This window comes from Lithobates pipiens, unplaced genomic scaffold, assembly GCF_037356315.1.
Source record: "Lithobates pipiens isolate NorthernLeopardFrog02 unplaced genomic scaffold, aLitPip1_a1.2 Scaffold_10, whole genome shotgun sequence".
NCBI lineage: Eukaryota > Metazoa > Chordata > Amphibia > Anura > Ranidae > Lithobates > Lithobates pipiens.
Genome location: NW_027507686.1, coordinates 117,083,541 through 117,108,469, shown reverse-complemented (window position 1 = coordinate 117,108,469; position 24,929 = coordinate 117,083,541). Strand labels below are relative to the sequence as shown.

Here is a 24,929-nt window from a genome sequence, read left to right as displayed (position 1 = left end):
AAGTCCGTGAGTCCCTGGAAGAGGTGGTCAAGTTCTCTGTAGCCAAGTACCTCTCAACCAGATCCACAAGTTTATCTGCATTTTCTGGGTCTCCATGGCTTACCCATTTTTGGATGGCAGTAGGAAGAGCTCTCAGGAAACGATCCATAACCACACGTTCCACAATGTTTGGTGCGGTCAAAATCTCTGGCTGCAGCCACTTCCTGCTCAGGTGAATGAGATCATACATTTGAGACCTGGGAGGTTTTCCAACCTGAAAAGTCCAGTTATGCACACGCTGAGCCCGGACTGCCAGGGTGACCCCCAGCCGTGCCAATATTTCTGCTTTTAGCACCACATAGTCTTTTGCTTGGTCAGGCTCTAGGTCATAATAAGCTTTCTGCGATTCCCCAGTTAACAGAGGGGCCACCAGTCCAGCCCATTGCTCCTTAGGCCACTTTTCCCTTTCAGCAGTCCTTTCAAATGTGGTCAAAAACACCTCCGGATCATCCTCTCCAGTCATTTTTGTCAGTAAACGGCTCACACCAAAGGTTGCGGTATTATTGTACCCACTTGCTTCATTGGTCTGCGGACGTTGCTGTATCAATGTCTCTATTTGCTGTTGAAAATTCTGCTCTTGCTTCTGCAACAGGTCTATGAAGCGGGCTTCAGATCGCTGCTGGGCTTGTTGCTGAGCTTCCAAACTCTGCTGCAAAGTTGCATTTGTCTGCTGCTGATTTGCATTTGCCTGCTGCTGGGCTTGTTGTTGAGCTGCAAGGCTCTTTTGTAAAGCTGCATTTGTTTGCTGCTGATTTGCATTTGCTTGCTGCTGGTTTGCATTTGCTAGAGCCAGCTGTCTCAGTATCTCCTCCATGCTGGCCTTAACAAAAAAAAAAAAAAACTGCCAAAATTCTCCACCAACTGTGAGGGGTTCGCTCGGTAGCGGGTGTGTGTGACCCCCTGGATGGGTTCACAACACAAAGTCAGGCACAGCAGACAGCGGTGTAGGTGCAAAAAACAAAAGGTCCGGTTTATTTAGGCTACATGCAGTGATACATATAACAGCCAAACAAAATAAAACAAGAAAATAAATCCTGGTCAGCTTGACCTCTAACTACACACGTAGACTCCCTGTCTAACAACTGGGTGCAGCCTTGTGCTGCCCCAGTCCCTGTCCCTGTTGTAGAGGTTTGCCACACAGGCGTTAACTCACCGCACAGAACAGGTCTCAGACTCCCCAGTCTATACACACAAAACTGGTTCCAGGATGGAGCATCTCCATCCTGGGTTTTTTTGTAGAGGTCTTAATGAGCCCACTTACTTCAGCTGGGCTCATTAACTCTTCCCCTCTAATTGTAAAAGTCTGCATAAAGCCTGAATCTAGGACACACATATTTCCCATCCTGAATACAACCAGGTGATTTTACCTGCGTGCTGCCACAATTTGCAAGTTACTGTTCTAAAAAGTGTTTGGGGACCTAAGTCCTGTCCCAGGGGACATGTATCAATGCAAAAAAAAGTTTTAAAAACGGCCGTTTTTTCGGGAGCAGTGATTTTAATAATGATTAAAGTGAAACAATAAAAGTGTAATATTCCTTTAAATTTCGTAGCTGGGGGGTGTCTATAGTATGCCTGTGAAGGGGTGCATGTTTCTGGTGCTTATAACTGTCCCTGCACAAAGTGTCATTTATGCAGGAAAAAAAGTCCTTTAAAATCACTCACAGCTATTATCAATAGTCGGCTCCGTAATACAGAGAACACTCATTGAAAGTTTTTGATAAAATAAATAAATAAATAAAAAATAAAAAAAGCGTGGGGGGTCCCCAAATTCAATTACCAGGCCCTTCAGGTCTGGTATGGATATTAAGGGGAACCCTGCGTCAAATTAAAAAAAAAAATTGACGTGGGGGTCCCCCTAAAAATCCATACCAGACCCTTTATCCGAGCACGCAACCTGGCAGGCTGCAGGAAAAAAGGGGGGACGAGAGAGCGGCCCCCCTCCCTCCTGAACCGTACCAGGCCACATGCCCTCAACATTGGGAGGATGCTTTGGGGGTCTGTGACCCCTCAAAGCACCTTGTCCCCATGTTGATGTGGAAAAGGGCCTCATCCCCACAACCCTGGCCGATGGTTGTGGGGGTCTGCGGGCGGGAGGCTTATCAGAATCTGGAAGCCCCCTTTAACAAGGGAACCCCCAGATCCCGCCCCCCTGTTTGAAATGGTAAGGGTGTACAAAAGTACCCCTACCATTTCACAAAGAAAGTGTAAAAAATAGTTAAATAAGACAAACACACTTTTGAAAAATTCCTTTACCCCGCCCCCTCTGATGTAACGGAAATTTGCCTGTGTTACATCAGAAGGGGGCGGGGCCACCCATACGTCACGGGGGAACCCTGGGTTTGGCCTTGCGTCAGAGGGGGGCGGGGTCAGGTGACGGGTGGCCCCGCCCTCCCCATATAACAAACGTCAGGCCGCCGGGATCCCCGCAGTGTCTCCTCCGTGGAGACAGAAGATGGATGGATTCGCTGCGCTGGATCAGATCAACCATCGCTAGACATATATCATCCATCGCTGGATAGCAAGAGTGGATTACCACCGCTGGAATCTTTTTTTTATTTTTAATAAAGGAATTTTTCAAAAGTGTGTTTGTCTTATTTAACAATTTTTTTACACTTTCTTTGTCAAATGGTAGGGGTACTTTTGTACCCCCTTACCATTTCAAACGGGGGGGCGGGATCTGGAGGTCCCCTTGTTAAAGGGGATTCCAGATTCTGATAAGCCCTCCGCCCGCAGACCCCCACAACCACCTGCCAGGGTTGTGGCGAAGAAGCCCTTCTACACATCAACATGGGAACAAGGTGCTTTGAGGGGTCACAGACCCCCAAAGCATCCTCCCAATGTTGAGGGCATGTGGCCTGGTATGGTTCAGGAGGGAGGGGGGCCGCTCTCTCGTCCCCCCTCTTTTCCTGCGGCCTGCCAGGTTGCATGATCGGATAAAGGGTCTGGTATGGATTTTTAGGGGGAGCCCCACGTCAATTTTTTTAAAATTTGACGTGGGGTTCCCCTTAATATCCATACCAGACCTGAAGGGCCTGGTAATTGAATTTGGGGGACCCCCACGCTTTTTTTAAATTTATTTATTTATTTTATCAATGACTTTCAATGAGTGTTCTCTGTATTACAGAGCCGACAATTCATAATAGCTGCGAGTGATTTTAAAGGACTTTTTTTCCTGCATAAATTACACTTTGTGCAGGGACAGTTCTAAACACCAGAAACATGCGCCCCTTCACAGGCCTACTATAGACACCCCCCAGCTACGAAATTTAAAGGAATATTACACTTTTATTGTTTCACGTTAATCATTATTAAAATCACCGCTCCCGAAAAACGGCATGTCCCCAGGGGCAGGACCCAGGTCCCCAAACACTTTTTAGGACAGTAACTTGCATATTAGCCTTTAACCACTTGCCAACCAGCGCACGACGATGTACGTCGACAGAATGGCACGGGCAGGCAAATGGACGTACATATACGTCCCTTTAAATGTGCCGCCCTGCCATCGGGAGCGCGCCGCCGGCGGCGCGCTCCCGCGCTGGTCGGGGCCCCCGTGAGTCCGGTCGCGGGACCCACGGACTCGATCGCCGCGGGCATCCCCGCGATCGTCTCACGGAGTGGCCGAATGGAGAAGTGCCGTTGTAAACAACATTTCTCCATTCTGCCTAGCAACTAGTGACGCTGATCTCTGCTCCATGTGATTGGAGCAGAGATCAGTGTTCACTAAATGAAAGCCCAATCCCCCCACAGTTAGTAACACACCCCTAGGAACACTTAACCCCTACACTGCCACCCACTGGTTAACCCCTTCACTGCCAGTGTCATTTACACAGGAATCACTGCATTTATATAGCAGTGATTACTGTATAAATGACAATGGTCCCAAAAACATGTCAAAAATGTCCGATGGGTCCCCCACAATGTCGCAGTCACAATAAAAATCGCTGATCGCTGCCATTACTAGTAAAAAAAATAAAAATAAAATTATTAATAAAAATGCTATAAAACTATCCCTATTTTGTAAACGCTATAACTTTTGCGCAAACCAATCAATCGCTTATTGCGATTTTTTTACCAAAAATATGTAGAAGAATACGTATCAGCCTAAACTGAGGGAAAAAAAATGTTTTTTTATATATTTTTGGGGATATTTATTATAACAAAAAGTAAAAAATAATGCGTTTTTTTCAAAATTGTCGCTCTATTTTTGTTTATAGCGCAAAAAATAAAAACCGCAGGGGGGATCAAATACCACCAAAAGAAAGCTCTATTTGTAGGAAAAAAAGGACGTCAATTTTGTTTGGGAGCCACGTCGCACGACCGCGCAATTGTCAGTTAAAGCGACGCAGTGCCGAATCGCAAAAAGTGGTCTGGTCTTTGACCAGCAAATTGGTCCGGTCTGAAAGTGGTTAAAATTAGCACTTTAGATTTTGAACGTTGGAGTCCCATAGACTTTAATAGGGTTCTAAAGTTCACATGAAGTATGCTATATACTAGCTCCGTTGAATCTTCTTTATACATTCGACAGACACCATAAGCCTTCAAAGACAGATTCGACCGTAATTCATGTGGATTTTTGGACGAATGCAATTTTTGAACGAAAAACTAAATAAATAAAAACGAATTTCGGGAGTAACTAAATAAATTAATTGTTCGGACGAAAACGAAATTCCGAAACGAAATATTTTACTCTGCACGTGTCTAGTAATCAAAACATCCTCAGCTTTTTCTTTTCTCACATTCATCAAGCCACCTGATAATAATTCTACAACATTCTATTCACTCCACAGTGCAATCCACCTTCATGTCTCCCATCTACCTCCAAACCATCAACAATTTCTGCCACGTTCTTCCTTTAACACCATGGCATGCTAAAATAATAAAGCAACCTGGTGTTATCAGTGTACCTTTTTTTTTATGCTAAGTTTCAATATTTAAAATATAAAACCCTTCTGTATTGTCATAGCTGCTCAAAAGTTAACTTTTTTTACAGACACAATCTTTCACACAGGAATTTGAGGAGCAATTCCCATCCTTACACGAGGGGAGGGGGAGAGTGAGTCCAGTGCCTAACTTGCAAGATTTACAGACACACAAAACATGAGAACGTGAAGAATGATTTCTAATCTCCTTCTAATGGCACATTAGGAATACAGCTGCAGCACAAGCAGGCACAAGACATTCTTTTACAGAGACTGTTCCCCATTGTCAGCGTTAGTCGGGTCTCTCATTAATCTATAAAACACTGTGATGGTGACCCTCGATCCACGGTAACAATAGGAATACAAGAGTAAAAATATCAGCACTCCCCACACTATAGAGAGAATCAAAAAGGTTAAACATGAGCAAAGATAAAGTAAACACACAGAAGAAAGTTAGCCTTGCGATCGTTCTAGGTCACTTAACTAAATATTGCTTAAATAGCGCATTCAACCTCCGACGGCATCAGGCAATCAATCTCTGACGTTCGGTATACCTCAAATCTTTTTGTTATCTGTCCTGGACAGTGGGTGACGTAATTTGATGTAATTTTTTACCTTAGACAACGCCCCCAAGTGTCTCTGTCTACAAGCACTGGATCACCTAGATATTATACGATCAATACCAATGTCGGCAATTACAACACATTAAACCAGAATCAAACAGAAAGAGAAGAAAAGACTCTTAGAAAGAATTAAGAATAATTTAAATTATCTTACCTCCCAAACACCAGAGGATCACGCAAGTTCGAAAACAGACAGTGGATCCGGATCTTAGGCCCCTGCCCCTATTTCACCACTAATGTTGAGTGGGGGGACTTTTAATTCTCAGTGAGCTTCGAAGTCCAATACTCACCGAAGTTTTGTCGAGCCATCTGGTCTGAAAACCAACTAGTTGTTTGCGGCATTGAAGAACCAAAAATGTTAGGGTTATTCTTCTCTTGTGATCAGTCAAACTCCAGGTGTATTGAGAAACAGACAATTTGTTTCTGATGTGTCACACAAAAGGGAGAAGCTTACAGGGCAAAAAATCCAGTAAGACTCACACAAAGGAATATATATTACCCCTTCTAATACCTACAATAACACAGCCTCTACACTTCTTTCTATTGGCTGAGGAAACACAGATAGCGTGCCTGGTACACGATGGTACTTTATTTTGGCTAATCAGGGTTTCCTGTACAATCTTATACTACCATATATAGTTAAGCCTAATCATCCTTCAACTTACTATGGAGTTAGTTAAAACAAAACGATAATTTAATACAACAACGTGCTCAGAAGTCCTTTTAAAAATCAGTCTCAGGGTTATTGTTTTTCTAATAGTCACACAATAAACATTTAAAACTTTTCTAACAGAAAGCAACAACTAAAAATGATGTGCATTTAGACTCAGTTCACACGGGGCAACTTGTCAGGTGACTAAGCCGGCTGACAAATCGCGCTCCATTCTGTACAATGGAACCGTTCTAATAGGAGCGACACAAGTCTACTTTTGGGGCGACTTCAAGCGACTTGCATTGACTTCTATACAGAAAGCCGCCACTGAAGTCGGATGCAGGTCGCCTGAGGCAGTCACGCTGAAAGTCGCGCTGCCTCAGTGTGAACTGGCTCTCACACATTTTTGGTAAGTTATCATTTGAGTAAACATTAGGTACTTCTTTAGCATACAGTAATCATCAAGCTTTCTATTGAATAAATTTTTAAAGAATTTTTTTTATAATACATTTAAAAATATTTATTCTTTTCACATTTTGAATAGGAGTTAACTGTGATATAAGTAAAAATAATCTTCAGTACAGGGTACTTGCTTTAAGCAAGTAGCTCTACATACGCATACCTGAAATTAAAAATTCTTAATTAAACCTGAACATTTATTCTTTCTTGAAGGTCTATGATTCTCTTTTGGACCTCCTTACATCGTCGGATAACTATGCAAGATACAGACGCAGGCTTGCGCTTTGTGAAGGCTTCCGTTTTCCAGCTCTGGGGGTTCACCTAAAAGACCTCATGGCTCTGCATGTGGCTCTGCCTGACTGGTCTAACAAAACCAGAGGTGTCATAAATATCTCTAAAATGCGCCAGGTCTATAAGGTTGTTCATGAACTGACTGAAGCCCAGAGATTAGAACCTCCCGTGAAAGCCAACTCTGACCTTCTCAACTTGCTAACGGTGAGACATTTTATATGTGATAGAAATGCTATATTAAAATTGAAAACGAGATATACTGTATAGAACTATACACAATTAAAATCAACATAAGAACACTAAAAAGGTTAATATAATTTACAGACATTCACAGACAGGCCTCACTACAACTCGAAAAGCCTTGTGAAATAGGCAATAAACAATAATAAATCACAAACAAGTGTCAAAGCCTAAGTGTAACAAAAACTTTTTTTAACCACTTCAATACAGGGCACTTTTGCCCCCTTCCTTCCCAGCCCAATTTTCAGCTTTCATCGCTCTAGCGCTTTCAGTGACAATTGCGCAGTCATGCTACAGTGTACCCAAATGAAATTTTTATCATTTTGTTCGCACAAATAGAGCTTTATTTTGGTGGTATTTATTCACGACTCCGTTTTTTATTTTTTGCAATATAAGCGCAAAAAAACGGAAATTTAGAAAAAAAAACAATATTTATTTTTTCTATTTTAAAAGAAATCCAATAAAATCAAATTTTGTCATAAATTTAAGCCAAAATGTATTCTGCTACATGTTTTTGGTAAAAAAAATTCTGTTAAGTGTATAATAATTGGTTTGTGTGATCACGGACATATGTACGCAAATGATCATGTACATATGTGTGCAGGTGATCACGTACATATGTGTGCAGATAATCATTGGGACATGTGATTTTAGTGGGACATATGTGGGGGACATGTTTTTATTATTAGGGACATGTGTTTTTATTATTTGGGGACATGTATGTTTTGGGAACATGTGTGTTTTGGGGACATATGTGGGGACATTGTGTTTATACTGTGTGGTGTGTTGTGTGTTTACACTAGACTGGTGATCAGTGAGTAAAAAGCTGTAAAAAACAGCTCATACTCACTGATCATCAGCCGGCTGCAGCGATCTGCTCTCCTCTCCTCAGCGATGACTTCTGTGTGAGGAGAGGAGGAGCCGATTGCCTAGCAACCGGCTGTTTGTCACAGAGCCCTCCTGCCGATCTGAGATGCGCCGTGTCTGGGTGACACGAGCACATCGGGAACACGCCGCTGCGCGGGCACGCGATCCCGCTCCTTTTGAAGGACATTCCTGAACGTCCTATCAGAAGTAGACGGCTCCCACCCGGCCGTATATGTGCATTGGCCAGGTAGGAAGTGGTTAAAACATCAGGATTTAGTTAGTAAAAAACAGCTCATACTCACTGATCATCAGCCGGCTGCAGCGATCTGCTCTCCTCTCCTCATCGATGACTTCTGTGTGAGGAGAGGAGGAGCCGATTGCCTAGCAACCGGCTGTTTGTCACAGAGCCCTCCTGCCGATCTGAGATGCGCCGTGTCTGGGTGACACGAGCACATCGGGATCGCTTCCTGAACGTCCTATCAGAAGTAGACGGCTCCCACCCGGTCGTATATGTGCATTGGCCGGGTAGGAAGTGGTTAAAACATCAGGATTTAGTTGAAATCTGAAGAATCTGAAGTCCTTTGATCCCCCAACCCCTGTGGCTGTGACTTTTTGGTGCATAATATGAGCACCGGACCTATCACAGGCACTCATCATGAGTACCGATTATGCCCACCATTTTAGCTCCCTCCTTCATTCATAGAAGCTGTACTGTAGCTTCAATGAATGAAAGCAGCCGCATCAGAAGATTATGGTTGCGGGGGGTGGGGGAATCAGATCTTTTGATTTTAACCAAAACTGCAGCCAGCAGCACAAGGGATACCAGTACTGATTGAAAAGTTTTGGCTAACCTCAGACTTTAACTTAGAGTAGTCATGTACTAATATCCTACTGGTGAAAATTACTTTATTGTACAATACTAGGGATGAGCCAAACATTTCGCACCAGAACATGTGAACAGACAAAAAATTTGTGCGAACATATGAACACCGTTAAAGTCTATGGGACACGAATGTGAAAAATCAAAAGTGTTAATTTGAAAGGCTTATATGCAAGTTATTGCCATTAAAAGTGTTTGGGGACCTGGGTACTGCTCCAGGGGACACGTAACACTGCAAAAAAAGTTTTTAAAAGGCAGTTTTTTCAGGAGCAGTGATTTTAATAATGCTTAAAGTGAAACAATAAAAATGATATATTCCTTTAAATATCGTGCCTGGGCGTCCCCTTAGTCTGCCTGTAATAGCGCATCTTGCACATGTTTATAGCAGTACCACAGGAAAACAAAATTTCTAAAGGAAAACATGCGTTGGATTCCCCCCCCCCCCCCAAAATCCATACCAGAGCCTTATGGGTGAATGGGTATCGGGTATATTGTACCACTACTCATTCACCAAAAAAAGTGTAAAAAAGTAATAATGACAGAAGACAATCCCTTTATTTAAAAAAAAAGTGTCCCACGATGTCCATCGATCTTTAAACATGGCACAGACGGACCCAAAAAATAGAAGAAAAAAAATGCAAATATTCCACTGTCTTTTCACTGTGACAGCTCTTATCTAGGCAAGGGTGGGGCCACCCGCTGACGTAACCAGATGATCCCCCCTGACGGCACATGCCGTCAGAAGGGGCGAGGTCACTCGGTTATGTTACCAAGTGGCCCTGCCCTTGCCTATATAACAGCTGTCAAAGCCAACAGACAGCAGTCAGCGGGGTGCCTCCCTTGGAGATGGAGGTTTTTCTTTCCATTTTTCGGGTCCGTCTGTGCCATGAAGATGGATGGACATTGTGGGACACGTCTCGAAAAAGCCCCCCTCAAGAACTTTTAAATGTCAGTGGGGAGTCAGCAGAACCCTGCACCTGCAGAGCTCTGCTGTGTGATTCAATAGGGTGGCTGCCCTTAAGCACCTGGAGGACACCCTGCCTTGTTGGAGTTGTGCCTCCTCCTCACTTTCCTCCTCTCAATTCTCAGGCACTCAAGTACAGTCAGTGACCTCATCATTCCATCCTTCCTCGTCAATGGAGCAAAGTTGGCAGTATGCTGCAGTTGGGGGAACATGACTCCCAGTTTATTGACCTTCTGTGGCACCCCCTCTCTCTAGGCTCATGTTACTCCCTTCCTCAACCTGGGAACCAAGATTGGAGCCTTCAAATCGCAGCATGTAAACGACACTGTGGTTGAATAATTTTGGGGATTCCTCTGTTCATGATGGTGGGGTTATGGAAGGAGTAACTGAGGACAAGGAGCCAGTGGAATAGGTGACAGAGGATGAGGAGGACGAGGACGGCTTTGTTATCAACTCCACTAACACTTCTGCATGTTGTGGCTCAAAAAACACGGCCAGCAACAGACAAAAAGGACAAGCGTGCCCCGCGGCCACCTGCAGAGGATGCACCATGTCCACGACCACCACTGGTGACTGTAGACACAGAGGCTGCTTTCCCTTTGTTAGTGGCCTGTGAGCATCTGCCTCTCCTTGGTGGCCTTCTGGACATGATGTTTTTGTTTGTACACCACCAAATGTATATATAGGCTAGACTGAATGCAGAATATACTACTATACTATAATATGTGTGTGTGTGTGTGTGTGTGTGTGTGTGTGTGTATATATATATATATATATATATATATATATATATATATATATATATATATATATATATATATATATATATATATATATATATAATTAATACACCACCTGAAGTGTACACCACTGAATGCACTGTATATATAGGCTACACTGAATGCAGCATATATAATATATATACACACACACACACATCACCTGAAGTGTATTAGAAACTGTACACACTCTATTAGATACTGTGTACACCGCCTGCACTGTATTTGAAATTATACAATGGCTGCACTATATTATATACTGTGTACACCCCATGAAGTGTATTAGAAACTGTACACCCTGTATTATATAATGTGTACACCGCCTAAAATATATATATATATATATATATATATATATATATATATATATATATATATATATATATATATAGATAGATAGATAGATGCACTGAATATATAGTCTATGCTAAATGCAGAGTGTATATGTGTATATATATATATATATATATATATATATATAAATGCACTGCCTCTAACTAAATTACCTGCCTTCTTAATCTAACTCGAAATATCTCTCCATCCACGCCACCAACACTACATGCTACACTACACCCTCTAAGCTATCATTGGCCAAAGGCACCCTGCCTTTGGCCAGTTATGGCTCTCTCAGCAGAGCGCACTGTGATTGGCCAAAGGATGCAGGTCAGGTGCATTCATCATACAGCAATGCATGCCGATCTCACCGTGCATTATGGGACATTCAGCGGCACTCGAATTTCCCACAATTACCCCATAATATTCGCTGTTTGATGAACACCTGATGTTCAAGTCGAACTTAAATTAGACTTGAACATTGAGCTCATCAGGGCCAATCCTAGGGTCACGGACACCTGGGTACAGAAATATTTCTAGCGTCCCCCCCCCCCCCACCTCGGCGTGGTTATTTTTCAAACTCCACCCATTTACAAACCCCTAAGGACTCTGTGTTACCCTGGGATCCTCCGATGAGCACTTAACAATAAACAAAATACAGGAAGAAAAGCAGAGTACTCTAATGGGACCTGGAGGGGGTCTTTCTAATGGACACAGAAAGGCCCTCTGTTAGAAATAGCCCCAGACATAATGCAGACATACTACAGGAGATGGTCAGAGATTGCAGACATACTACAGCCTCATCAGTGCCCATCAATTGCAGCCTACCAGTACCCACCAATTGTAGCCTACCAGTGCCCACCAATTGTAGCCTTATCATTCCCCTCCAAATGCAGCCATATCAGTGGCCATCAAATGCAGTCTTATCAGTGCCCACCAAATGCCTCCTTATCAGTGCCCATCAATTTCAGCCTACCAGTGCCCACCAATTGCAGCCTTATCAGTGCCCATCAAATGGAGCCTTATCGGTGCCCACCAATAGCAGCCTACCAATGCCCACCAATTGCAGCCTACCAGTGCCCACTAATTACAGCCTGCCAGGGCCCACCAAATGCAGCCTACCAGTGCCCTCCAAACAGGGCTGGTGCAAGAATTTTTGACAACCTAGGCAAACCTAATTTTGCCCAACCCCCCCCACTTGGCTCCCCCACTGACTCCACCCCCTTTGCTCTGCCCATGTATTACGCATACCTACCAACTTTTTAACTTGAGAATAAGGGGCACTTTAGGGAGATGTATGCCACACCAAAAAGTGGGTGTCGCCAAACATGATTGTGGGATGGGGCTTAAGGGCAATGGTCAAACAAAACCTGGGCTTCCTTGTACTTATAAATATGCTTTGATTGCTGTGCCAGTCTCAGGGATACATATAAACCTCAACACAATCATTTAGGAAATACTTCAAATACATTTGGCGTTGTATAAACTGAAAATAGACAAAGAGCAAGGGGATTATAAAGGATCTGAGGAACCCAGGCTGGAGCCAAAGAATAAGTACTGCAGTATGAACCCTTAGGGAGTGAGTGAGGGAGAGGGAAGAATCACTATGGTATAGGGAAGAAAGGAAGGGGGACACTGATACATGGAAGGCAGGAAGGAAGGATCACTATGGTACATGGAAGGCAGGAAGGAAGGATCACCATGACAAATGGAAGAAAGGAAGGGGGGGCTCACTATGGTACATGGAAGGCAGGAAGGAAGGATCACTATGACACATTGAAGAAATAAAGGAGGGCTCACTATTGTACATGGAAGTCAAGAAGTATCACTATGGTACTTGGAAGAAAGGAAAGAACCATATGACATCTGGAAGGCAGGAAGGATCACTATGGTCCATGGAAGGCAGGATGGAAGGAACACTATGGTAGATAGAAGGCAGTAAGGAGGGATCACTATGGCACATGGAAAGCAGGAAGGATTGGCACATGGAAGGCAAGAAGGATAATTTTGGTACATGGAAGGCAGGAAGGAACGACCACTATTGCACATGGAAGGCAAGGTCACTATGGTACATGGAAGGCATGAGGACTATGGCACATGGAGGGCTGGAAGACTATGGCACATGGAAGGCAGGGAGACTATGACACACGGAGGGCTGGAAGACTATGGTACATGGAAGGCTGGAAGACTGGCACATGGAAGGCAGGAAGACTATGGCACATGGAAAGCAGGAAAGAAGGACCACTTTGGCACATGGAAGGCAGGAAGGATCACTTTGGTACCTGTAAGGCAGGAAGGAAAGACCACTATGGCACATGGAAGGCAGGGTCATTAAGGTACATGTAAGGCATGAGGACTATGGCACATGGATGGCTGGAAGACTATGGTGCATGGAAGGCAGGAAGGATCACTATGGTACTTGGAAGATAGGAAGAAAGGATCAATATGGTACACTGAAGAAAGGAAGGAAGGATCACTATGGTACATAGGAAGCAGGAAGGATTACTATGGTACACGAAAGAAAGGAAAGAACCTTATGACACCTGGAAGGCAGGAAGGATCACTATGGTCCATGGAAGGAGGGAAGGAAGGGACACTATGGCAGATAGAAGGCAGGAAGGAGGGATCACTATTGCACATGGAAATCTGGAAGGAAGGGCCACTGTGGTACATGGAAGGTAGAAAGGAAAGACCACTATGGCACATGGAAGGCAGGGCCACTATGGTACATGTAAGGCATGAGGACTATGGCACATGGAAGGCTAGAAGACTGGAACATGGAAGGCAGAAAAACTTTAGCACATGGAAGACTATGGCACATGGAAAAAAACAAACACAAAAGAGAGCAGCATTTTTTACTGTCTACAGGGCCCCTTTTAGCTTGTTATGAACCAGCAGCCATCCCGAGTCAGCCCATCTGTGACCATCTACACACCTCTTGCTGCATTTGAACTCTCATGCATGGACTCCCCACTATAGAGAGTAGATCAATTGCCCACTCTCTCTATTTGAGCTGACAGAGTGCACATGAACACATGTATGCAATATTTCTATGGCACATGGAAGACTGGAAGACTATGACACATGGAAGACTATGGCACATGGAAGGCTGGATGACTATCGCACATGGAAGGCTGGAAAACGATGGCACATGGAGGGCTGAAATACTATGGCACATGGAAGACTATGGCATGTGGAAGTCTGGAAAACTATGGCACATGGAAGACTATGGCACATGGAAGGCTGGAAAATGATGGCATGTGGAAGAATATGGCACATGGAAGGCTGGAAGACTATGGCACATGGAAGGCTGGGAAATTATGGCACATGGAAGGCTGAAAGACTATGGCACATGGAAGGCTGGAAGACTATGGCACATGGAAGGCTTGAAATCTATGGCACATGGAAGGCTGGAAAACTATGGCACATGGAAAACTATGATACATGGAAGGCTGGAAAACGAAGGCACATGAAAGACTATGGCACATTTGGACAAGAGAGCGAGGGGATAGATCACTCACACAGGTGTGCATTGTCTTCAAAGGCACAGGCACTCAGGCAGCGATATCAGGCAGGATCAATGACTCGTTTGAAATCTCCCACACACACCCCTTCCCAGGAACAGATTGGGTGCATGAAAGGATTGTGGGCAGGCACAGAATGGACATGGGGAGGAGGTGGGGAAGACCTAGCCTACCTCTACCTCCCTCTTCGTACGGAATATACAGCGGGTACCAGGTGGGGGATGTGCACACTGCTGTGGGTGTGCCAGGGGGTGAGGAATGTACACACTGCAGCGGGCGCGAGGCAGCACACTCAGGCCTAACAATGCCCTTGCACTTTGGCGCCCCCCTCTGCGGTGCCTGGAGCACCCCGCATAAGGATCGGCCCTGGAGCTCATCCCTATACAATATGCTTTTAATGCCTGAAAATGAACAAAGGAAATAATTATTTATTTATTGAAATGAATAATGGGGGGGTCCAGTGGGTGGAGTCTAGCAGGAATGTAATGTCTGACTAGAGCTCCACTTCGTGAGGAGGAATAACCCGGAATACAGCTTAAGCCCAGATGAAAATTATAAAGTGGAATACCTTATTAAACACCCGAGAGGTGAGAGAAACATTTAAAACAATAATAGTGTTGGGAGGAGCCTGTGTTAAAACAAAAAATAAACCTCACAGAGGCACTCAGATGCGGATACCATCCAAAATGGCTCCGGTCTCCTCAGAATCAGCACAAATTTCCTCAGAGCGCTCCACAAAGACTAAACCTATACAGCATATCAGGAGATTCTGATACAGAATTCAATATATCATTGTCTTCCTCACATGAAACTGACACCTCGCAGTATTTTAAAACATATAGAAAAAATGCTTCACAAAGCATTGAAACAAACCTCAGAGCAGATAACAAATCACCTCACAAAAGAAAACAGGGAACTTGGTCAGTGCACAGGAGCACTTGAACTAAAAGTGGAAGAAATTGAAAACTCTTCTCAGCACTACATGACAGAAATTGATATTCTAAGAAGAAGAAAAATGTATTTTACAAAATAAATTAGAGGACTATGAAAATAGAGCAAGAAGATTTAACCTCAGATTCAGAGGTATACCAGAAAATGTCAGGAATTACTACCAGGGATACCAATAGAGCGCCTGGAAATGGACAGAGTGCACCATGCTCTTATGCCTAAGAAAACAGATTGACTTCCAAGAGACATTATAGCAAAATTCCACTACTATAAAACTAAAGAACAACTTCTTGTTTTTGCGGCCAGGGGAAAAAATAATTTAAGCTTCCAAGGTCATACTTTCCAATTATTCGCAAACCCCAGCTCCTGGAACTACAACCCCATGATATTAAATATCAATGGGGATTTCCATTCTCTCTACGCTTTTCACATCAAGGAACAAGATTTGTCTGCAGATCTGTGGCACAACTCCAGCAGGCCCTTCAAGATCTCAACCTGATAGAGAACTCTCATACCATTAATGCTTCAAGAAGAACGGCTTTGAATACATCAGTAAAGATAAAGAACCCAGACTTAGACAAAAATGGAAATCGGCATCTGCACAAGAGGAGTCAACATGCATCTCCACCTCAAGAACAAGAAGACACCATGGAATGAAAATACTGAAGACCTAACAGACTTAATTTCATTTGTGCCTTTCAGAGGTTGACCAATATAGCAGAATCCTTTGGAACCTCTATACAAATCTCCTACTCCCTCTTATTATATCTAATGTATGGATTTAATATTAAGTGATTTAAAATACATTTATATTTACATTGAAACCCCATATAATTTGAAATGTCAGTTTTTTTTTTTTTTTTTATGCTGTTCCACTTGGACCCTTAAGATTTATACATTTTAAGATTTATTAATAAATCTCTGGTGTGGTCACATAATAACAAAAGCTCATATCCATCTATTTTTACAGTTGTCTTTAACCTTTTATTATTAGTCAGTTGACTCAAATCTGTTGGGTGGATAAGTCTTTATTATGCTTTTTTTTATTAGCCCTGTTATTTATTCATTTATATATATATATATATATATATATATATATAAAAATTACTTGCTTTTCCACATGGACCCCCAATATTTATACATTTTAACATTTATTAATAAGTCTCTGGAGCGGTCACATAATAACAAAAGTTCATATCCATCTATGAAATTATTTATTTATCCCTTTTTACAGTTGTCTTTAACCTTTTTATTATTAGTCAATTGACTAAAATTTGTTGGGTGGATAAGTCTTTATTATCCATTTTTTTATTTTTATTTTATTTTATTTTATTTTTTTATTAGCCCTGTTAATGGATACAATTAGATAAAATGTTCTCCTTTTGCCTAAATATTTTCCTTTTTAAATAGTAAATATATGTCTGTGTATACTATAAATCTAGAAAGTTTACATAGTAGATTTAAACACAGATGGTGTTGGTTAAATAAAAAAAAAAAAAAAAAAAATTAGGGCTTACAATCATACATATTTAGGATGTTCAAGTTCGAATTTTTTGGGGGCGGGTGTTTCTCCCACGAAAACTATGTGTAACCCAATTTACCTTCCTCGGACCCCTACAGTTATTATGTGGGGATTCGATGAAGGCTCCTTATCCCCTGATGGAGGATTGTATCATTTGTCACGGGTAAACATTGGATCTCTTTATACCTCTACTTTATTTATATGTAATATGATCTTTTATGATTTTTATTTTCCCCCCACTCTAGACATTCCTGGACCTTTCTCTCTTCTCTCTCTCTATCTCTCTCTCTCTTTATCCGCAGGTGTTTGGTGGAGGGGCCACCATGTTGTAACGTGGTAAGAGCTTGTTGTGGTAGCTACTATGGCACCATTAAATATAATTTTGCTAAATGTACAGGAGCTTAATGTACCACAAAAACGTACAAAAGCATTTAGATCTTTCCATGCCATGAAAGCACACATTGTGTGTTTACAAGAAACCCACTTTACAAACAAATCTACTCCCAAATTTTTTTGTTCATCATACCCACAATTATTCACAGCTTCAACAGATACCAAAGAGTCACATATTATGCGCCTAACAAAAAACCTGTACCCTTTTTTATCACACCTATTTCAGGTAGTACACTCTCATAAAATGGGCTCACTCATTTTATGTGGAGATTCTATTCAAGTCATCCTCCCATTTCTGGACAGATCCCCATTTATTTCATCCCGAAACCAAACTAATCAATCACTTTCTCATCTCCTTTCTAACTATAAATTAGTTGATTCTTGGAGAGAAAACAACCTGACCAAAAGAAGCTATACATATTTCTCCCATCCACATCGAACATTCAGTCGAATTGACCACATATTTCTGATGGCAGGAATGTTGCCAGAAATAATTGCATCTAATATTATCCCTATCCCATGGTCTGAACATACGTAGTCTTCACTTCTATTGCATCTCTTATACCCAAAGCACATGATACCACATGGTATTTACCAAATATATTATTGAAACACCCCTCTTATCGTATAAACATAGAACAGGCTCTGAAAAATTATTTAAAACATAATACATGCCCAGAAGTCTCCTCACTAACCCTCTGGGAGGCACACAAACCGGTTCTGAGAGGGATATTCCAGCAACAAATTGTAATATTCAAGAGGGAACGCACAAACCTGGCACAGAAATTGGAAAATGAATTTAATTCTTCTTTTACAGCCTTTCAAACTAATCCCACTCCATCGGCAAAAAATAAACTAGAAAAAGCAAGATTGGAATATGATTTATTTCTCACTGATTCTGCTGAGAAAACATTGCAACGCACCAGACATGTATTTTACATAAAATCTAACAAGCCTGGTACTTATTTAGCGTGAGCACTTAATTCTATCAATAAATCTTCTAAACCTATTAAACTTAAACTGACTAAAAATACATATACGAGTAATCCTCTAAAAATAGTTACAAAATTCAGCTCTCACCTGAAAAACCTGTATTCAGAAGCCAACTCTTTTGATTCCACTAAAGTGAATTCCTTCTTCTCAAAAATAAATCTACCCCAAATATCGCCTTCACATAAAAACAAATTAGAGCAACCTATAATGGTAAAAGATGTAATAGCAGCTATCAAAGAGTTGAAATTAAACAAAAGACCGTGTCCAGATGGCTTCTCAGCCCTATATTACCACACTTTCACTGATATCATCTCTCCTATATTGACAAAAGCATTCAATAATATCTTGGATAATAACTCTTTTAGACAAGAATCACTAATGGCTATCATTTGCATGATTCCAAAACCACACTTATGCCGCGTACACACGAGCGGATTGTATGGCATACTTAGTCCGTCATACAATCCGACGGACAGTCCGTCATACTTTCCACTGAACGGACTTGACCACACACGGATAGCCAAGCAGTCCGACGAAAGCTTGCGCGATGACGTGTACAGCACGTACGACAGGACTAGAAATAGGAAGTCCAATACACAGCAAAGCACCTTTCCGCCGTGTAAATCCTTTCTGAGCATGCACCATTCTTAGTCCGTCGAACTAGCCTACTGACGAGCGGATTGTCCGCTGAAACCAAAGTACGACGGACAGAATTTCCAAAAATCCGAAATACTTAGTACGCCAGACTGCACGCTGAAAAAGTCAGCTGAAGCCCACACACGAGCGGACTGTCCGCTGAAATGTGTTTCGGCGGACTAAGTAGGCCATACAGTCCGCCCGTGTGTACGCGGCATTAGATTAAACATCATGCACAAATTTCTGCCTCCTCTCCATGATAAACATAGATATTAAAATTTTAGCAAAAATTATAGCTATTTGTCTTAAAGATACAATAGGATCACTAATTCACCGTGATCAGGTTGGCTTAATGCCAACATGTCAAGCAAGCGATAACATGCATACAAATGATTATACAACTTTTGCAACTCATTAAAAGGCAATCACATTTCAATAATCCAAGCAGCTCTACAGTCAACATCGCTCATTGATGTAGATATACATAATTAACCTGTATACATTCACATATACTCAGAATAGTGCTGCTACAAGATTTTTATACTGAATATAAGTGTGCTGAAAGGTAGACCAAGTCCATAAGAAGACTAAATAAGGTGAGTTTCGTGGGTAATAGTAGGTAATAAGTGCACTTCACACCAAAATCCTACACACGGTGCTCCACATGTCCCCCTAAGGGGTTAAACTCAGCAGACAGACAAGTTTAATGAGCCTTACTCCACCACTCAGGTCAGCACCTCCAACACTGGTTCAGATTTCCGTCATCCAGCAAAAGCAGCAGTACCTCCAAACACCGCCATGTCTACCGGCTGCCAGCATAACTAAATATCACGCACAAAAATAAATCCCATTATGGGTGTCTATAGAAGCAGCTGAGTGTGACCCTATTTCCATATTAAACCTTCTTTGGATCTCTCCTAGAGATCATAGAAATCTACAAAATCCTATCACTAAACATTTTATATCTCTTTGAGATAGGTTTAAAATAGGAAATCACTTACAATCTACACACAATCCGCTATTATCATTTTATAAAAGCCCAGCATTTTATCCGGCATGGGTCTCTCCTAAATTTTTTAAAGAATGGGTATCACCAAATATCCTGACCATGCATAAGTTTGTAGACTCCTCTTCCTTCATCCCCTTCCCCACACTTTGTGACACCTATGGCTTACCACATAAAGAAATATTTAGATATTAAATATAAAAACTAACCAAACCAAAACCAAATTAAAAACTTTTTCTCACCCTTCTTATACACGAACACCCCCCTAAACAAACTAACCAATTTTGAAACTATACGTAAGGATGAACCAAATGCCAAAGGAATAATATCCCTTCTATACCCTCAAATATTAACTCAACCCAACTCAGAAAATCCTTCATACGTTCAGAAATGGGAGGTTGGCCTAGAGAAAACTCTTGAAAATGTAGACTGAAACCTAATTTGGTCAGTAACCAAATCAGCCTCTCCTAATGTAATGGCAATGGAGGCACAACTGCAAGGTATTAACAAGATGGTACCTTGTACCAGTCAGGGTAGCTAAATATACCCAAAATTATTCGGCTCAATGTTATCGTGGTTGTAGAGGTTTGGGTACTTATTTTCATATTTGGTGGGATTGCCCTATTGCACAAGACTTCTGTAAGGAAATTTTTAACATTGCATCTAAATTACTCAAAATGAAATTACATCTGGACCCTACCATGGCCCCACTCAATTTAAAACCAGAATTCTTATTGCATACCTGCTTTAAATTGTTTATACAGCTCTTCGCGGTGACAAAACAAATGCTGGCGAAAGCGTGGAGATCTTCGACTTTGGATATCAATGAGACTGTGAATACAATTTATAATACTATAAGAGAAGCGAAAATGTTAGCTCTTGAAACGGACCAAATCCCTAAATATGAAAAAATATGGCAACCTTGAATAGAATTTTTTTTGCCATCAACATTTGATAACAGGGTACTATTACCATGGTAGTAAATTTGATAGGTTTAGTTTCAAATGGTTGTTCAAGGACATTGTGGTGGCTCCCGACCGAACCCTGCGGAACTTAGAACCCTCTCTCTATACATTCTTCTCTTTCCTTCTACCCTTCTTCCCTTCTTATTTTTATTTATATCCATATTTACTTCTTGAATTTGGAAGCTCCCACATATGCTACCTATGATCATATAGAAGTTTGATAGTTATAATTGTAACTGTATAAATTAAGATATTTCATTCAAATACAGATCAACAGTTGCTTCTAACCTTATTACTTTTATTTAATAATATATAATAGCAATTTATACTATTCTTTGCATTTATATAACTGAGCTTCATTAATTTGATTGATAACAGATTATATTGTACACTTGTATAATTTACCTTTTGAATACATAATAAAATATTTTGACAAGGAAATAAAAAATGTAAGTTCTGCCATTGCAGTCCTTGCTCTGTAAAGAACTGTCTGGCTGCCATGCTGGTCTTCTAACAGCAATTCTTTTTGGGTAGAACAAGTTACCTCCTGCGCATAAGTATGATAACCTGGTATTAGTTCTGATGCAAACTCTACTTCATAAGAATATTGCTTCAAGCCTTGTGGCCTTACAAGGACTGGAGATGCCCTGAAGCAAACACGAAATACAAAAAAAAAGAGTGCACCAGCCTTGTGCATAATCCCACAACATTTATTAAAATTCCACATCAGCGCTCTGATAAAAAATGTATATCCTTTGAAACGCGTTAGCCAGTTAGGATCCTGGTGAGGTGCCACTGTGCTTTGCTGAGTTTCATGGACTACTGGGCTACGGATGAGTAGCTTGATAAACTGCTTTTAATCAAATGTTTGTGAGTACAATTTTACAAGCAATTTTATTTAATGTTGTGGGATAATGTCTTTTGTTTGTATTTTGTGGTCTCTGGCTTCACTTGCTGCATACTCATTTCTAGGTATGTGACACAAAAAGTTCAGAAGCAAGACACAACCAAGTACCCACTATAGAATGTTCAGGCAGTCAGCAACTGTCATCCCACAGATTTCTCAGATGATATCTGTGTTTTGTGTTTTTAATGAGTGAAATATATAGGAGAGAATGTATTTTTTGGTATTATTAGTAAAGAGTGCATATTTTAAGTGACACTAAAGGTTTGAATATTTTTTTTTTAAATAACAAACATGAAGAGGAAAACTTCTGGGTACTTACCTCCACTGTGCAGCACAGAGTGGCCCCGATCCTCGTCTTCTGGGGTCCCTCGGCGGCTGTCTTGGCTCCTCCCTGCTTCTGAAACCCCACCTGGGAAGCACTCTCTCAAAGGGGTTACCTTGAGGGTGTGCTCCCGAGTCCTGTATTCGGCATCCATAGCTGCCGACTACAGAAAATTAAAAAGATGATGATGATGATGATTAACTAGAAAATGCATTTCCTGAAGAAAATGCGTGGGAATGCTGAATAGCATCAAAACTGCCCCATCATATTGCCCCCATCAAAAGTGCCCATCATATTCCTCTATTATAAATCAGTACATGGTGTATCTGTGCTCTCTCCCACTGCCCATCACTGTGTATAAGAAGCGTTGGTAACCATGGAAACAAAACAGACAACAAAAGCCTGGCTGCCCTAAATTTAATGAACTTTTCTGAAATTATCACTAAACTTAAACAGCTTTTTCACAAAAACTGTAACAGATATCAAACTGAAAAGATATAGACAGATAGCTGAATATGTTGTGAACATTTGAAAGTTTTTTTGGCATCTGTAAGTGAAAGTATGAAAGAGCTGAAACTTTTGGTAGCGGAAGAAGATTTTACGGATTTTAAGCATACTCTCATTGACTTCAATGTTAAAAAAAAGTGTTAAAATGCTTAATATTTTAAAAAGTATAAATAGAAAAAAGTCCCATCATCAGCTGAAAGAGCTGAACATTTTAAAAGTTGAATGGCTTTAATAGCTGAAAGTTTGCAGAAGTTATACAGAGCCAAAAAAAGTACGGAATAATAAAATGTTAAAAAAAAGTGATAAAAAGCTTAATTTTTAAAAAAGTATAAATAGTAGAAAAAAAGTTGTAGAAGTTCCATCATCAGCTGAAAGAGCTGAACATTTTAAAAGCTGAATAACTTTAATAGCTGAAAGTATGCAGAAGTTATGCAGAGCCAAAAAACGTATGGAATAATAAAATTAAAAAGATGACGATTATAATAAATAAATAATAACAATAGTGGGACTGCTAAAGCAGTCCCACTAATAATAATACTAGAAAATGCATTTCCTGCCCCATCATATTGCCCCCATCAAAACTGCCCCATCAAAACTGCCCCATCATTTAGCCACCATCAAAACTGCCCCATCATATTCCTCTATTATAAATCAGTACATGGTGTGTCTGTGCTCTCCCCCACTGACCATCACTGTGTATAATAAGCGTCGGTAACCATGGAAACAAAACAGACAACAAAGGCTTGGATTTCATTAATTTCATACATTTTCTGAAATTATCACTAAACTTAAAAATATTTATCAAAAAACTGTAAAAGATATCAAACTGAAAATATATAATCAAAGAGATGAATATTTTGTAAACATTTTAAATTGTGTTTGGCGTCTGTAGGTGAAAGTATGAAAGAGCTGACACTTTTGGTAGCGGAAGAAGATTTTAAGAATTTTAAGCATATTCTCATTGACTTCAATGTTAAAAAAAGTGTTAAAATGCTTAATATTTTAAAAAGTATAAATAGAAAAAAAGTTGAAGTCCCACCATCAGCTGAAAGAGCTGAACATTTTAAAAGTTGAATGGCTTTAATAGCTGAAAGTTTGCAGAAGTTATGCAGAGCCAAAAAAAGTATGGAATATTAAAATTAAAAAGATGATGATGATTAACTAGAAAATGAATTTCCTGGAGAAAATGCTTGGGAATGCAGAATAGCATCAAAACTGCCCCATCATATTGTCCCATCAAAAATGCCCCATCATATTCCTCTATTATAAATCAGTACATGGTGTGTCTGTGCTCTCCCCCATTGCCCATCACTGTGTATAAGAAGCTTTGGTAACCGTGGAAACAAAACAGACAACAAAAGCCTGGATGCCCTAAATTTAATGAAATTTTCTGAAATGATCACTAAGCTTAAACCAATTTTTCACAAAAAAATGTAAAATATATCAAACTGAAAAGATATAGCCAGATATCTGGCTGTAGTTTGGAGTCTGTAGGTGAAAGTATGAAGGAGCTGAAACTTTTGGTAGCGGAAGAAATTTTAAGGATTTTAAGCATGCTCTCATTGACTTCAATGTTAAAAAAGTGTTAAAAGGCGTAATATTTTAAAAAGTATAAATAGTTGAAAAAAAGATTTTACGGATTTTAAGCATGCTCTCATTGACTTCAATGTTAAAAAAGTGTTAAAAAGCTTTTTCACAAAAACTGTAAAAGATATGAAACTGAAAAGATATAGACAGATAGCTGAATATTTTGTCAACATTTTAAAGTTTGTTTGGCGTCTGTAGGCGAAGGAGATGAAACTTTTGGTAGCGGAATGATGATGATGATGATGATGATGATTAATTGTCAGAAACCATGAATCAGGCTGAGACAGAAGTACAATTAAATCACACTTATTTATTAATAAAAATAAAAAGGTAAATAGAAAAAGCGTAGTCAAGCATAGCCAGAGTCCAGTAACCAGATCGGGTAGTCAGCCAGGCCAGAAGTCAGGGATCCAAGTAGAGCAACAGCAAGCAGGATAAGGAGCCAGAAGGGATATCAGCAAGCCAGTCTTTAAACAAACCGCAGGAGATGGTTTCTAGTGATGTGACCAAGGCGAAGACAGAGGTGAAGTGAGCTGGAAGGCTTTAAGTAGGCAGGTCAGACGAGCATCATCA

The 24,929-nt window shown here is 40.8% G+C and overlaps 1 protein-coding gene across 1 annotated transcript in view; it reads left to right on the top strand.

Moving 5' to 3' along the window:
- The window catches only part of RASGRP2 (RAS guanyl releasing protein 2), a 1,719,722-nt gene that overhangs the window by 768,929 nt on the left and 925,864 nt on the right, over positions 1 to 24,929 (top strand). Inside the window, exon 9 of the mRNA XM_077457736.1 lies at positions 6,906 to 7,187. Within this exon, the coding sequence (XP_077313862.1) occupies positions 6,906 to 7,187 (282 nt within the window). The remainder of the gene's footprint in view (positions 1 to 6,905; positions 7,188 to 24,929) is intronic.